Here is a 16,143-nt window from a genome sequence, read left to right on the forward strand (position 1 = left end):
TCAAAGCTATAGAAAATTCCATACCAATATAATAAAACAAAATACTATGGATGCTGGAAATCCTCAATAAAATCAGAAAATGCTGGAAAATGTGTTGCGTTCACATGACTGAAGAAGAATCATATGGACTCAAAAGGTCTGTTTCTCTCTTCACAGATGCTACCAGACCTGCTGAGTTTCTTCCGCATTTTCAGTTTTTATTGAGGATTTAATAACCACGGCTTTAGTTTTCAAAGACAATAATAGGTTGTCACAGTATCATATTCTTTCCGACACAGCTCAGAACTCACATGAATACAGTTCCTGGATGCTGCAGTAGGGCAGGACAAAGCCCATTGGTGCAGTGTCTCCTTGAGCATACAAGTTCTTCTGCTTTACTCTGATTGGGTCCAATGAAAGATACTTGGCCACATGTTCCAGAATTGTTTCAATTACAAATACGTTGGGCATTGAACCTGTAAAAGCAGAAAGTTTACATTTGTTTGTCAACTTGGCATAGTTGGTGGAATTCTGGCCTCTGATACAGAATATTATAAGAAGTCTTACAACACTAGGTTAAAGTCCAACAGGTTTGTTTCGAATCACTAGCTTTTAGAGTGCAGCTCCTTCATCAGGCGAGTCACCCGATGAAGAAGCTGCGCTCCTAAAGCCAGTGATTCGAAACAAACTTGTTGGACTTTAACCTGGTGTTGTAAGACTTCTTACTGTGCCCACCCCAGTCCAACTCCGGCATCTCCACATCACAGAATATTATGGTCACATCACACAGCTGAGTTGAGCGTATAAATCTGGACTGACATTTCATTGCTGCATGTCACAGGTGCTGCCTTTCAGATTAAACTTTGTGTTCAAGGTCTATTCAACAAAAAGGAAATTATCTCATGTCGTGGACACAATTCCCCCTCAACCACATTACCAAGGTCAGATTATTGGTTCATTCATGCTTTTAATGATGAGTGGCAAATAATTGTCATTTTACTTCAATTCTCATCACTGAAATGAGTTTTAGTTTCAACTTTTAACAAGAAGTTCAATTCTAATTGAATTGGGGTGCACGGTAGCACAGTGAGGGGCAGCATGGTAGCACAGCGGTTAGCACTGTTGCTTCACAGCACCAGGGTCCCAAGTTCGATTCCCGGCTTTGGTCACTGTCTTTGCAGAGTCTGCACGATCTCTCAGAGTCTGCATAGGTTTCCTCTGGGTTTACAAGTTCTTTTCTATCCTCCCCAATTCAACTATTCTTGTGCTGGATATCATCTAAAATCCACAACTGAACATTTTGTAATCAACTACAAGGACAAGCTGAATAATTACTGTTTCTGATCTTCCTCAGTGGCAAAGTGTCTGGCTGCCACTCATACATTCATGCATTGATGTACCTAATACCGTGAGCTCAGTTTATCTCTTGAGCACACAGTCTGTGGGTCTTTTATCCATTCACTACATTTGAACCAAAATAAAACAGTTTCTAGTACCTGGAGCTCGGCACCATGTGTGGGGTGCACGGTTTGTCTTAACTGCTACAGGGATCAGCTGCCAGTTCTTACACTTGTATGCTGCAAGGAAAAAAAAGGGATTCAGTCAAATGGTAATATCTACATCTTGAACTACGTCAGAAAACTGACAATAATATAACTTTTCGTTAATGCACTGAAAATTTAGTTGGTGTGTTAAATTCCAAAAAAGCTAGACTTATTATTCCAACGTATGAATGCCTCAAAGCTTTAAATTGAAGTTACTGAGTAATTTTCATCATTGACTTAGTTCTTAATTACGAATGTAGAGAGAAAAGATGTTTGTTTGTATGTGCTGGCAGCCACAATTGCCAAGTGCTGAATGCCAGTAGTAGATAATAGCAGAGTCAAACTCGATGGGAGTGATTTTACCCCAACCAGAATGCATAAACACATATAATCTTTCTTCAATTACTAGGTTAACAGCTTCCAGATAGATTTACTTATGTTTACACGTATACAGGTAAAAATGATGCTTTGTCTTTCCAAGGTTTTCAGGAGAAATTATGGGTGTGGAAAGACAGAAATCACAATGACGATCTTACGGCTCAGCAGAACAGGCCAATTAATGGCCATGTAAGGAGCTCACCCACATATACACCAGCATTTACCCATAGTAGCGGAAACCTAGCAGCTTAATTGGATGGGTTGGTATCTGGCACGTGGGGTTTGTGTGTGTGTGGGGGGGGGGGGGGTGCTCCCTGCACTCATTGGAGGCCAACCCCTCTTCTTCATGGTCGTACTTCCCCTTTTACTCTCCCTTTCGGCCTCTCAAACCCAGTCCCGGCCAGAGCCTGCCAGCTTAGCTCCGGCAGTACCTGGATTTACTTCTGAGACCAAGCTTCTCTTTGCCAGGAGTCCCAACAATGACCACTACTCCCACCTGGCCATCCGATTGGCTGGCAAATCTCCAAGGCAGGACTTAATCCTGAGAGATTCTCCGCCAGCGGGAAGCTCCGTTTTGCCGGCAGCCCGGTGGTATCCCGACAGCATGGGGCTGCCCCACAATGGGAAACCCCACTGACCGGCCGGCGTAACGGAGCATACCGACGGCCGGTTGAGGCAGAAATGTGGCGGGGCGGAGCATCCCGCTGCTTGCCTGAAATCGATAAACACTCTTCCATGTTTTCAAAGCTGTTATGTAGCCAGCAAGGTTATTAGAAGGCTCCACCTCACCCAACCCAACTCCACCCCCCCCCCCGACATTTTAGATGGGGGGGACACAAAGGTGACATGGGCAGCACGGTAGCATTGTGGATAGCACAATTACTTCACAGCTCCAGGGTCCCAGGTTCGATTCCGGCTTGGGTCACTGACTGTGCGGAGTCTGCACATCCTCCTCGTGTGTGCGTGGGTTTCCTCCGGGTGCTCCGGTTTCCTCCCACAGTCCAAAGATGTGCAGGTTAGGTGGCTTGGCCATCATAAATTGCCCTTAGTGACCAAAATTGCCCTTTGTGTTGGGTGGGGTTACTGGGATAGGGTGGAGGTGTTGACCTTGGGTAGGGTGCTCTTTCCAAGAGCCGGTGCAGACTCGATGGGCTGAATGGCCTTCTTCTGCACTGTAAATTCTATGATAATCTATGATACGAGGTGGTATGGAAAGGGCATGGGGGCTGTATGGGGAGTGAGGAGGTCAATGGGTGAGGCCAGCTTGTGACCCAACAATCAACTACAGAACTGGGCCAATGTCCCACTGAATGGAAGTGAGTTCTCCTGAACTGTTGGCTTTGGCAGCCGCCCATCTCAATTTCCACCTTGTGCCTGCATCGGGCCCAACTCACTGGGATTAAAATAACTCATGTGCATTCGATCGGAACTCGGAAGCATGACATCAGAAAATGGCCAAACTAGCAGTGCCCAAACCAATGTTGAAAATCTGGCTCCAAGAGCTTAAGACAGAAAGGAAATGTATTTCCTGTTGGATAATTTGTTTATTACTTTATGTCCTTAAACAAGAAAGGCCAATTTTACCATGTAATAGGGCAGTTTTGTTTATTAATTAAAATTCTAATTAAAATATTATTCATCATTGTAAACGAACTAGAGGACAGCTTTGCTTTGCTCAAAAAACCCCTCTGTTTACAGATTCATAGAATCATAGGATTTGCAGTGCAGAAGAAGGCCATTCAGCCCATCGAGTCTGCACCAGCTCTTGGAAAGAGCACCATACTTAAGCCCACTCGTCCAACCTATCCCCATAACCCAGTAACCCCACCTAACCTAAGGGCAATTTAGCATGGCCAATCCACCTAACCTGCACATCTTTGGACTGTGGGTGGAAACCCGAGCACCCGGAGTAAATCCACGCAGACAGAGGGAGAACATGCAGACTCTGCACAGACAGTGACCCAAGCCGGGAATCGAACCTGGGGCCCTGGAGCTGTGAAGCAACTGTGCTAACCACTGTGTTACCGTGCTGCCCCTAGGTGCTCAAGGAATGAACCGTTATTTTGAGGCTCAAATGTTAATAATGTGTTGACACTGCACTCCTAATTTAGATACTTTACCATTATCAGAAAATGCGAAGGCAGTTCCAACCTCGTTGTCATTTGGGCTGCTTCCATTGTCACAGTAGTAAGTAATGATAATACCATTTAGTGTACCATCCTTATTAAACCCCACCTGGAACAAAACAACAGAATTGCCTTTTTTAAGGACCATTTATTGTGACAGATTTGTAGTTTCTGATTAACTACATGTTGACTTGGTAAAGGACGTGCAGTTTCACATCCTTCCTATCCTGTCACATTAACTATTAGCACAACCTTCAGTTCTCTTCTCCCTCATGCTTGCCTAGTTTCCGCTGAATTGCATCTATGCTATTTGCCTCAAATACTGCTCTGATAGCAAGCTTCACATTCTCACCACTCTCTGGGTAAAGAGGTTTCCGCGAATTCCCTGATAAAACAGAAAATGTTGGAAAAACACAGAAGACTGGCAGCATCTATTGAAGGAATTGAGGGAAATAAAGATTAAAAATTAAATTGGGATAAAATTAAAATAAAGAAATGGGATGAAAAGGGATCCAATATGTACAGCTCTCTGAAAGGGAGTTTTTCGTTGCAAATTAGTGTTTACCTAATTGACTGGGGAAACCAATGGTGTACAGACGAGGTGACTTCAAAGTGGAGCTGTAAGGGAATTGGCACTTATATGCTAAAAGCTTGGTCTACAAGGTGGGTAACATCAAATGGAAAAAATGATATATCTGTGGCATGATAACTGAAGAAAAGGTTTAAAGAAGCAGCTACCATCATAACCACACACAGCTTTAGAAAGCAGGCTCTCCCAAAATCAAGCTGTTGCTGAAAGGCTGCTGTTTGAAATCAAAACTCGAAAAGAGAAGTATCTCGACACTGAATACTGATGACGACTTTCCCAAATCTGAAAGATAATCTGTGGGGATGGTAACTATATGCTGAATTTGGCCCATAGCATTATATAATATTGGATGTTGTATGGGGAAAAAGGGGCATTTCTCAAAGTTCAGGCAACATAGGTAGTTGGGAGCATGGGGTAACTTCATGAGATACTGCCATTAATGTAGGTAGATGTACTGTTGTAGTGTATATTAGTCTTAATTATTGTGTGTCGTATTTTAAGTTAGCAAATGACCTTTACTAATTGATCACAAGACTGGACTGTTCCTCCCTGGTTTGCATATCTTTCTCACATCATATCAAATTGAAGTATCCACCAATAAGAATAGGTGTTCCATGTTACCCTTCTGGATTTGGGATACTCTCGCATTTAACATCAGTGGGGTTCTTAACAAGAGAAACAGACTGAACATTTTGAGTGCAATATGGCTCTTCTTCAGAATAGAGAGGGGAAATGTTAAAAAAGCGGTAGGTGACCTGTAATTTTGATGTGTTAATAGCAGATGAAATCTTTAGTCTTTAATACCATCATGATCACTCCCTTTGTCTTGTGTTCCATGACATATTTGTCATTTAATCTTTCTTGCCCTCTAACCTATCTTTGGCCTTCTATTTTGCTCCATCTGCCCATCCCCCCTTTTCCAACAGCATAAACCTATCACATTTCAACCCTTTTTCGGTTCCAAAAAAGAGTGATATTGAATTCTAAACTTTAACTCTGTTCCTCTCTCCACAGATGCTGTCAGAGGTGCTGGGCTTTTCAAGAATGCTTTGTTATTATAGATATCCAGTATCCACAATATTTTGCTTTTATCTTCTGGATTCCCTGATTGATTTGTTGGTGACAAACTTACACTGATGCCCTCTAGTTATGCTCTCCATAACAAATAGAAACATTCTCTCTGTGCCTATTCTACCAAGACCTTTTGTAATTTTAAAGATGCCTATTAGATTAGCCCTTCACCCTTCTGTTCTGGTTTTATCTTTCCTCACACACCCCAGTGCCTCTATATCCATTTTATAATATGACAAACAAAACTACACAAAGTACTTTAAGTGTGACCTAACTAAGGCTAGGTACAAGCTTAGCATAACTTCCCTACTTTTCAATTCTACCTTTCAGAAATAAACCGCAATGCTTGGTTTGCTTTCCGTTAAGCCGTCATTGTACTGCATCTTAATTTTTAGTGATTTGTGCATGTGTATGCACAGATTCCTTTGTTCCTCTAGTCCATTTAGATTCTTGTTTTCCAAGTGACATGTTGCTATTTTTCTTAACCAAATGCATTGTTGTTATTTGTCCCAAGTATTCTTCTGGCAATAAAGATTATTCCATTGGAAAAACGTGCCTTTTCAAAAGTTATTATTTTCCACATAATTGTTGATTTCTGAAATTCAATTCTACTTTAATTGTTCAACACATACCTTTTTATCATTTGTTTATGGGCATTGTTAGATTATTCTGCATCAAAGGAAAGCTTATATCAAAACATGGGGCGGAATTCTCCCCCCCCCCCCCACGCCGGCTAGGAGAATCGCCAGGGCGCCGCGCGAGTCCCGCCACGCCGCCCCGGCACCCGCAGGCGATTCTCCAACCCCCCCCGCAAACCGGCACGACTGGCCGCTGGGAGAATCGCCGCTCGCCATTTGTAACGAGCGAGCGGCGATTCTCTGGCCCGTATGGGCCGAGCGGCCTGACCACCATGACGGGTTCCCACCGGCGCCGTCCACACCTGGGGGGGGGGGGCGACCAGTGGGGAGGGGGAAGGGGGTTCCTGCACCGGGGGGGCGGCCTCAAAAGGGGTCAGACCCACGATCGGTGCCCACCAATCGGCGGGCCGGCCTCTCTGAAGGAGGACCTCCTTTCCTCCGCTGCCCCGCAAGATCCATCCGACATCTTCTTGCGGGCGGCCTCGGTGAGGAAGGCAACCGCGCATGCGCGGGTGACGTCATTTATGCGGCGCCGGCCGCGTCATATATGCGGCGCCACTTTTTCACGGTGCCAAGGCCCGACGCGCGTAAATGACGCAACGCTGCTCCTAGCCCCCCGGGGGCAGGAGAATAGGGGGCTCAGAGCGGCCTCCGACGCCAGAGTGAAACACTCCCGTTTTCACTCTGGCGTCGGGACTTAGTCTCCCGATGGGAGAATTGCACCCAAGACGTCTGTGATTTTTGAACTCTCACCTTGTATTTGAAAATATACCCATGGCGTTTGCCAATTGTTTTCATGTTGGTGCTCAGGTCCATTGTGCATCGAACAGGTCTGTAAGAAACAATGTGATCGCATATACGAGTGAGGAAAAAGGTACCTGATTAATGAAGAATAATACTTCAATAGGCCAGAGAGTGACCAGTTAGCTCAGTTGGGCACAAAACTAGCATGTGTTTCAGAATAACTGAAACAGAGTGCGTTTATTTGACGATGAACCTTCAGCAGACAATGAGCCAAGGACCTACCTTCAGGCAGAGCACGCTCAAATGAATGAAGACCATCAAGATACCACCAAATTGTGAACTCTACACCACCCATTTGATCTTAAAATGGAAAGTAATACAAAAATGTTTCCCCAATTTCCTAAGCTAATGAAAGGAAATCTTTGGACTATTTATCCAATTCTACTATTCAGTCCTAGCTAGTCTTTGCATGGGTGACGTGTCCCTGATCACAGCAGCACTAACACCATCACCTTCCATGGAATCTTTGATTATTTCTGTGTCTATTGATTCTATTCCTACATTTCTATCATCTTTATTTTAGGTCACCATTAAAACCTTCACTGCAGGAGTTAAAGAAGGCAGCTCAGCACCATCTTCTCAAGGGCGTTTAGAGTTGGGCAATGAATGCTGGCTTGGCCAGTGATGCCCACATCCCGAGAATGAATTTTAAAAATTAGGTGGGTGACTGAAAGCTTCGGGTAAAAGATAGGGGAACATTTTAAAGAAGAACAGAAAATGTGGTAATGTGGAGGATGGATTTCAGAGAATAAGGCAGATGCAGCTAACCACTCTTCCACCAATGTTATAGCAAAGAGAGGGAGATCACTTTGAAATTGGTGGGTCACAGGAATTGTTAAGGGTGCAAGGCTGGAAGAGGTTGGCAAGATAGAATGGGGTAAAGCTACGGCAGGGCAAAAATTTCGGAGTTTAATATATTGGTAGCCAGGAAGTCAGTGTAGATTAATAGGCCGAGGGTAATAGGAATGTAATTGGAAGGCAAAATACAGACAGCAGCATTTTCGGTAACTTGGAGTTATCAAGGGCAGCATTTGGGCTGAATGAAGACAGGCAAAGTTTGCAGATTAAAATATTTCCTTGGCGATGGATACAACATGCAGTTTGAAGATTTGATCCAGTTTGGATAGATATCACATGATCTTGCAAATGAGAACTCTGCCGAGTATCAAGAATCTAGCATGGTTAAGAGGAAGTTACAAGAAGAGAGAGAAACTGGGGAGAATGGAATAGGCAACTGCAGTCTCAATCTTCAAGATAAATAAAGCTATGATCTCTTTGTTTTTGTTGTCAAATGCGAGTGTGATAAGTAAAGAGGATTGGAAAAGGTAAAAGAGGATAGAGAGGGTTTTAAGCTTTACAGAAAAGGAACCTTGGGCATCCATGACCTCCAGAATGATCCTGGATCAGTGGTTTAGTCCAAAGGCAGCAAGGTCCTCTTGCGATAGATATAATAAAAACTCTATTTTATTATGATCTTGCAAACTATCCCTTTAAACAAGGGACAAGACAAGACAATTCAAAAAGGCACCAATAAATTTTCCTTACATTGTTGTGAAGTTTGTCGTTATTGCCTCACTGATTATAAGGAGTCCACCACACGATCACCCCTCTGTGATATGGTACGAATTAAGTAATGGCATGATGGGAAAATTGGTCAATGGGAAGACTGGTCAAAAGGTTTGATACAATATAAGAAAGGCTGAAACTACTCATTCCAGCTCACCAGGCCCAAGTAAAGAATGCTGCCCTAACCATTTTCAGACTATAATGGCCGTAGGCCAACTCTGCATAACTTGAAGTTTGAAAAGATCAGCGAAGGTCGAGCCATTCCAAAACACCGGACCTCGGCAACTCCTGATAAAACTAACTCGTCATAACCCAGGAATTTAAAACAAGATAAGTTCAGGAAGAAACAAGTCTATTCCGACCTTTCAATATTCCCTCCGAGGACTAAATAATGGTATGAGTGATATGACCAAACATGGTCTGGTCTATGCTTCCGTTTGTATTTCCGATCAAACTCCTGACCATACTGTTGTCACATAATCTTGATAATGCTAATGTATAAATATTGAGCTAATTCTCTGCGAAAGCGCGGAACTTGTGAAAGACTCAGCAGTTTTGTTGACTGCTCTCTGACTTCAAGTTTCAGCCATTACTGCATGCAGTTGTTTTCGAAAATAAAGCTTGTTATTCAGTCTTAACAAGTGTGTTGTATCTTTCTACTACAGAAGCGGGAAAATATTGACTTTGACACCTCAGTGCAGGGGTACACCTCCGTGCCTCAGGAGGAAAGTTTAAGTTTGGATGCCTGTTCCATTCGCCTCCTAAACCTCCTTCCAACCTCTTTTCCAGCTGCTAAACAAACTATACTATGCACCAACTAGTTCCCACTTCCTGTCTTGCTTGGGTGATCCATTGGGCTAAAGGAATGCAAATTGTGATGTTCTAAGTGCACGACAAACTATCAGTTTGTCCAGTTTTAGTATTGAAGATATCTTGGTATTGAGTTTTTGTTATTAGACAGATAACTCCTCCAACGATGTGTTTTTAAAGAAGATTTTCTGCTCTGCCTTCTGTCAGTTTCTGGCAGTATTAGAAAATTAAAGTTTGGGCAGGGATCCATATCACTGGGACTCATGCGGATTTTGCTCTCTGGGCAATCTTCTGATGCATGGACGAAGGTGTGAAGAGACCAAAGACCCACTCTGCAACAATGGTGCTGGAGCAAAACATATTGACCGTGATGTCTACATAAGGTGCAGATTCCCAAAATCAAGTTATTATCTAATTAGTTCCATTTTTTCTCCATAACCCTGCATTTTTTGGACAGATTAGACACGGCCGTTAGATTGCATCTCTTATATCTGTGTACCCTGGTGACCAAACCACATACCAGTGGAAACAAGTTGACTTAATTTACTACATTAAAGCCCAATCTAATTTCGAACACCTCTGTTAATTCTTCTCTTGCCCTTCTTCTCTGCTCTAAAGGAGAACAATCCAAGCGTTTAACATGCTGCATTCATATATGCAGACAAAGGAGGTATAAGAAGAGTGTTACGATCTTTCTGAAACTGTCAAATTTCTATAAGCTATAAATAAAGGAGTCAATAGATATTTCATACAGCATTCGGCTGAATCCTACCTGCAAAGCACTGTCGCAGCCACTGCCGCAGAACAAGCAACTAAGTTGGCACGAGTAGCTTTCCCTCCATAAGCTCCACCCAAGCGCTTGGCTGTGATGTTAATACTGTGAAAAGAAAAACATTCCCTATGGTGTTATCGTCTAATATTGGAGTAAAAGGCATCTGTTCATTAAAATACAAAGTTGTATGTTAAACAATTAAAACTGCAAATGCTCAAAATCTAAAATGATCATAGAATATGCCACAGTCCATCAAATCTACAAAGAGAAAAGACATTGATATTTTGGGTGTAGGTCCTTTGTTGCAACTTGATGGCACAAAATGTTCAATCGTCTTTTCTTTTTCTAACTACGGATAGACCTGTTATATATTTCCAGCATTTTCGACTGATACTTTAACACTGAACATTGCTGGTTTAGGTGGCCATTAGATCAGCAGTAATATTTTTCCTTCAGTTACAGTGTCAAAGTTACCTTGCCAAATACCTCAGCACAAAATCAACTCAACCTGTGGGTTTGCATATTTTCTCTGTCTGAGGTTACTGTTAATGGCTGAGGTCGGGCCATTTATACCCACACCCTATGGTCCTGCCTGGCCAAAAACTAGACTGGGTCTTGATTTCTATATCTGCAATGTCATAGATGATCGACTAAAGAAATCAAGACAACATTCTCTTGACTCCATGGACTTCAAGAATGACAAAGTTGGGGATCTGTATTATCCAACAATCGCAGCTGAATTGGCTGAGAGAGCATAAGGAACACGGGAAAGAAAATAACAAATTAGATAAAAATGACAGCATATTGTTATATTTGATTTGATTTATTGTCATATGAACCGAAGTACAGTGAAAAGTATTTTGTCAGTGGCCGAGGAACGTACACAGTACGTACATAGTAGACACAAGAATAATCAACAGGGAACATTGACAAATGGTACATCGACAAAACAGTGATTGGTTACAGTGGGGAACAAGGGGCCAAACAAAGCAAATACATGAGCAGGAGCAGCATAGAGCGTCGGGAATAGTGTTCTTGTAGGGAACAGATCAGTCCGAGGGAGAGTTGTTGAGGAGTCTTGTAGCTGTGGGGAAGAAGCTGTTCCTATGTCTGGATGTGTGAGTCTTCAGACTTCTGTACCTTCTCGCTGATGGAAGGGTCTGGAAAAAGGCAATGCCTGGGTGGGAGGGGTCTCTGATAATGCTGTCTGCCTTCCTCAGGCAGCGGGAGGTATACACAGAATCAATGTGCGGGTGGCAAGTTTGTGTGATTCGTTGGGCTGAGTTCACCACAGTCTGCAGTTTCTTGCGATCTTGGACTGAGCAGTTGCCATACCAGGCTGTGATGCAGCCGGATAGGATGCTCTCTATTGCACATCTGTAGAAGTTTGTGAAAGTCTATGCAGACATGCCAAACTTCTTTAGCTTCCACAGGAAGTAGAGACATTGTTGGGCTTATATTTATTTGTGTGTGGATATGGTAATCATACCCATTGGAAATTCTTTATGGTGATGGAAATGTTCATTTAAGACAAAGGCAGTGTGATAACTGTGACTGCTCTATCACTATCTCTTCAGTTATTTTCTGTTTATTTATGACATGAAAGATAAAGCATTCATGCCACATTTTACCCCGTGTTTATGTTAAAGCTTGCCTCGTACAATGTCAATCTTACTGTTCATATGTGCTGTAAAGTCATTGTAGCAAGTTGGTCACAATGTGTTACAAAAAATCTGCTTACTCCTTGACAGGTACTCCAACAGCACCGGCAACTGCTTGTTGTGCAAAGTCCAACCACTGGCTGGATGCCTGGAGATCCAAACCATCTTCAGTCGGCACACATCGACAAATCTATCCAAAAATAAACAATGCAGTAAAAATCCAATCCTTGAAGAGAATTAATTCTGATACAATCTCTGAGATTATACAACCTTAATTCAAGCAATGACTAATTGATGTTAAATCTCATGAAATTCCCCACAATGCTTCATAAGGATGCAATACAAAGAGGGCATAGTTCCATTGCATTCCCTCTGTTTCTGCACCCCTTTGGAATTTTACCTTTTATCTTATGTTGTCTCTCTGTGTTCTTCTTATCAAAACGTATCACTTAACACTTTCTACATTAACTTTCATCTGCCACTTGTCCGTCTATTCCACTAAAGTGATTATATCCTTTTGAAGTTCAACACTATCCTCCTCCCAGTTCATTATGCTGTACTTCCAAGTTTCCGTCATCTACAAATTTTGAAGCTGTGTCACATGCACCAAGGTCTAGGTCATCAACATATATCAGGAAAAGCATAGGTCCTAAAACAATTGCCGGGGAAAACTGATTATAAACCTCCCTCCGACCCGAAAAAGAACTGTTCACCGCTACTTTGTTTCCTGTCATACAGTAAATTTCCTATTCATGTTGCTGTTGTCTCTTTTATTTCATGAGCTCTAACTTTGCTCACAGGTCCATTGTGTGGCACATTATCAATTGCCTGGTGGAAGTCCAATAATGCTAAATCAAGTATTACCCTCATCTACCCCCTCTGTTACTACATCAAAACTCAAGCATTGTTATTTAAACGCTATCTTCCCTTAACAAATCTATGCTGGCTTTCCATAATTAATCCGGATTTGCCCAAATGCTGTTAATTTTGTCCTGAAATTTAAAAAAAAAACTTGATCTTGTAAATACAATATGGTACAAATTAATCTTGCTTTGCAAAGGAAAGTGCAATATGGGTGGCACGGTAACACAGTGGTTACCACTGTTGCTTCACAGTGCCAGGTTCGATTCCACGCTTGGGTCACTGACCGTGCGGAGTCTCCACGTTCTCCCCATGTCTGCATGTTTCCTCCCACAAATCCCAAAAGATGTGCTGTTAAGGTAATTTGGACATTCTGAATTCTCCCTCCACATACCTGAACAGGTGCTCGAGTGTGGCAACTAGGGGCTTTTCACAGTAACTTAATTGCAGTGTTAATGTAAGCCTACTTGTGACATTAAAGATTATTATTATCGTATCACTGGGAACAAAATCAAACAATCGCATCTGCTGATGCACATAGACCATCAACTTTGTAAGAAATTATAAAAGATCAATTCATTACACAAAAGTTGGTGTGCTTTCAAACCATAAGTTGTATTTTTATTGTCTTCTAAAGTATTTTTGATGTCCCTCAGTACAATAGATTATAGCAGGGTTTGGATTCTTGGTAGTCAGCAGATTGTTATTTGCAGGTATCACAGAATCAAAGAATCTTTACAGTGCAGGGGAGGCAATTTGGCCCGATACAATTCCAACAAAACTAGACAGGTTAGATGCAAGGAGGATGTTCCCAATCGTGTGGGTGTCCAGAATCAGGGCTCACAGTCTGAGGATAAGTGGTAGATCATTCAAGACAGAGATGAGGAGCAATTTCTTCACCCAGACAGTGGTCAGCCAGTCGAATCCATTATCACAAAGTAGTTAAGCCCAAAACCTTGTACGTTTTCAAGAAGCAGTTAGATATAGTTCTTAGGGCTAAAGGGATGAAAGGATATGGGGGTGGAAGGTGGGATCAAGTTATTGAGTTGGATGATTAGCTATGATCACAATGAATGACGGAGCAGACGTGAAGAGCCGTACCACTTCCTGCTCCTATTTCCGATGTTTCTATCAAGTCTGCTGTGGTTCTCTGAAAGAGAATTCTACTTTGCCCCAGTCTTATCCCCATAACGTTTCACGTTCTTTCTTTTCAGCTAGCAATCCAGTTCCCTTTTGAATACTTTGATCAAACTGGCCTCTTTCATTCTTTCAGGAAGTTCGTTCCAGGCTCCAACCACCCAGTCGGTGTTAAAAACCTTCCTCGAATCACCTTTACTCCTTTTGGCCATTATTTTAAACCTGGGCCCTCTAGTTCTAGATGCTCTCTTGAGTGGAAACAGTTTCTCACTGGTTAACTTGTCCTTGCCCTCAGGATCTAGAATCCCTCTATCAACTCTCCCCTCAGATCTCTTTTCTTCAAGGAAAACAGTCCAAACCTCTCAAATCTGGTCTCATAACTGTAATTGTTTAGTCCTGGAATCATTTTTGTAAATCTCCTCTGTACTCTCGCGAATGCCTTCACATCCTTCCTCAAGTATGGTAGCCAGAACTGGACGCAGTGCTCCAGATGAAGCCTAACTAGTGTCTTGTACAAATTCAACATGACTTCCTTACTCTTGTACTGAATACCCCTATAATAAAGCCTAAGATTATTAAAAGCTCTCTCAACATGCCCTGCCATCTTCAATGACTTCTGTACATTCACAACACATCCCTTTCTTCCTGCATCCCCTTTAGACTTTCTCCCTGTATTTTATAGTCTCTCCATATTCGTCCTTATGAAATGAATCACCTCACACTTCTGTGCATTGAACTTCATCTGTCACTTGTTTGCCCAATCCACCAACATGTCAATTTTGAACTTCAATAGTTAACATTGTTTCCAATCTGCAAATTTTGGAATTCTGCCTGACCACCACAGTCTAGATATATATCAGGAAGAACAATGGACCCAACACTGACACCTGGGGAACTCCACTACAATCTGAAAAACAATCATTGTACTCTACTCTCGTTTCCTGTCACTCAGGCAGTTTCTTATCCAAGTGCCTACTTTCCCTTTTATTCCATGAGCGAAAGTTTTGCTCACCAGTTTGTTGTGTGGCACTGTATCAAATGCCTTTTGAAAATCCATATACACCTGCAATATCCTGACAGACGGGCAACCACCAGATAGATGAACAAATGAATGATTTATTAAGGTAAGAAATGATGTACAGAGTGATGTAAATGCTACCATGTTCCAAGACTCCGAACTGAATAGCCCGGACTCCGCCCCAGTGTTCGCGCTCTCTGGCCTCATTGGTCGATTGGGTCACATGACCCTCCAGGGACTCACATCCCCAAAAGGCATGCTACCATAACACCACATCAACAACATTGCCCTCATCAACCTTATTTGTTGCTCAAAAACCTCCAGAAAGTTAGTTAAACATGGTTTTCCCTGAATGAATCTGTGCTTGTTTTTCTTAATTAACTGATACTTGTCCAAGTGTGAATATTCTGTCCTGAACTGTAATATCCAGGGGGTTTTCCACCACTGAAATCAAACTAAATGGCCTGTACACAGAACATAGAACATTACAGCGCAGTACAGGCCCTTCGACTCTCGATGTTGCACCGATCTGTGAAACCACTCTAAAGCCCATCTACACTATTCCCTTATCGTCCATATGTCTATCCAATGACCATTTGAATGCCCTTAGTGTTGGTGAGTCCACTACTGTTGCAGGCAGGGCATTCCACGCCCTTCCTACTCTCTGAGTAAAGAACCTACCTCTAACATCTGTCCTATATCTATCTCCCCTCAATTTAAAGCTATGTCCCCTCGTGATAGCCATCACCATCCGAGGAAAAAGGCTCTCACTGTCCACCCTATCTAATCCTCTGATCATCTTGTATGCCTCAATTAAGTCACCTCTTAGCCTTCTTCGCTCTAACGAAAACAGCCTCAAGTCCCTGAGCCTTTCCTCATAAGATCTTCCCTCCATACCAGGCAACATTCTGATAAATCCCCTCTGCAACCAGAATTGCACGCAATACTCCAAATGCGGCCGCACCAGAGTTTTGTACAGCTGCAACAATGACCTCATGGCCCCGAAACTCAATCCCTCTACCAATAAAAGCTAATACACCGTACGCCTTCTTAACAACCCTCTCAACCTGGGTGGCAACTTTCAGGGATCTATTTACATGGACACCGAGATCTCTCTGCTCATCCACACTGCCAAGAATCTTCCCATTAGCCCAGTACTTTGTCTTCCTGTTATTCCTTCCAAAATGAA

General features: G+C 42.6%; 1 protein-coding gene across 3 annotated transcripts in view; it reads right to left on the bottom strand.

Moving 5' to 3' along the window:
• The window catches only part of LOC140429339 (xanthine dehydrogenase-like), a 452,003-nt gene that overhangs the window by 41,650 nt on the left and 394,210 nt on the right, over positions 1-16,143 (bottom strand). For all 3 annotated transcript variants that reach the window (XM_072516190.1, XM_072516191.1, XM_072516192.1), the window contains 6 exons: positions 12,019-12,128; positions 10,278-10,382; positions 7,079-7,157; positions 4,022-4,136; positions 1,476-1,556; positions 291-455 (listed from right to left, as the gene is read on the bottom strand). In XM_072516190.1, coding sequence (XP_072372291.1) covers positions 291-455; positions 1,476-1,556; positions 4,022-4,136; positions 7,079-7,157; positions 10,278-10,382; positions 12,019-12,128 — 655 coding nt within the window. The remainder of the gene's footprint in view (positions 1-290; positions 456-1,475; positions 1,557-4,021; positions 4,137-7,078; positions 7,158-10,277; positions 10,383-12,018; positions 12,129-16,143) is intronic.

The sequence above is a fragment of the Scyliorhinus torazame genome, chromosome 9 (assembly GCF_047496885.1).
Source record: "Scyliorhinus torazame isolate Kashiwa2021f chromosome 9, sScyTor2.1, whole genome shotgun sequence".
Classification (NCBI taxonomy): domain Eukaryota; kingdom Metazoa; phylum Chordata; class Chondrichthyes; order Carcharhiniformes; family Scyliorhinidae; genus Scyliorhinus; species Scyliorhinus torazame.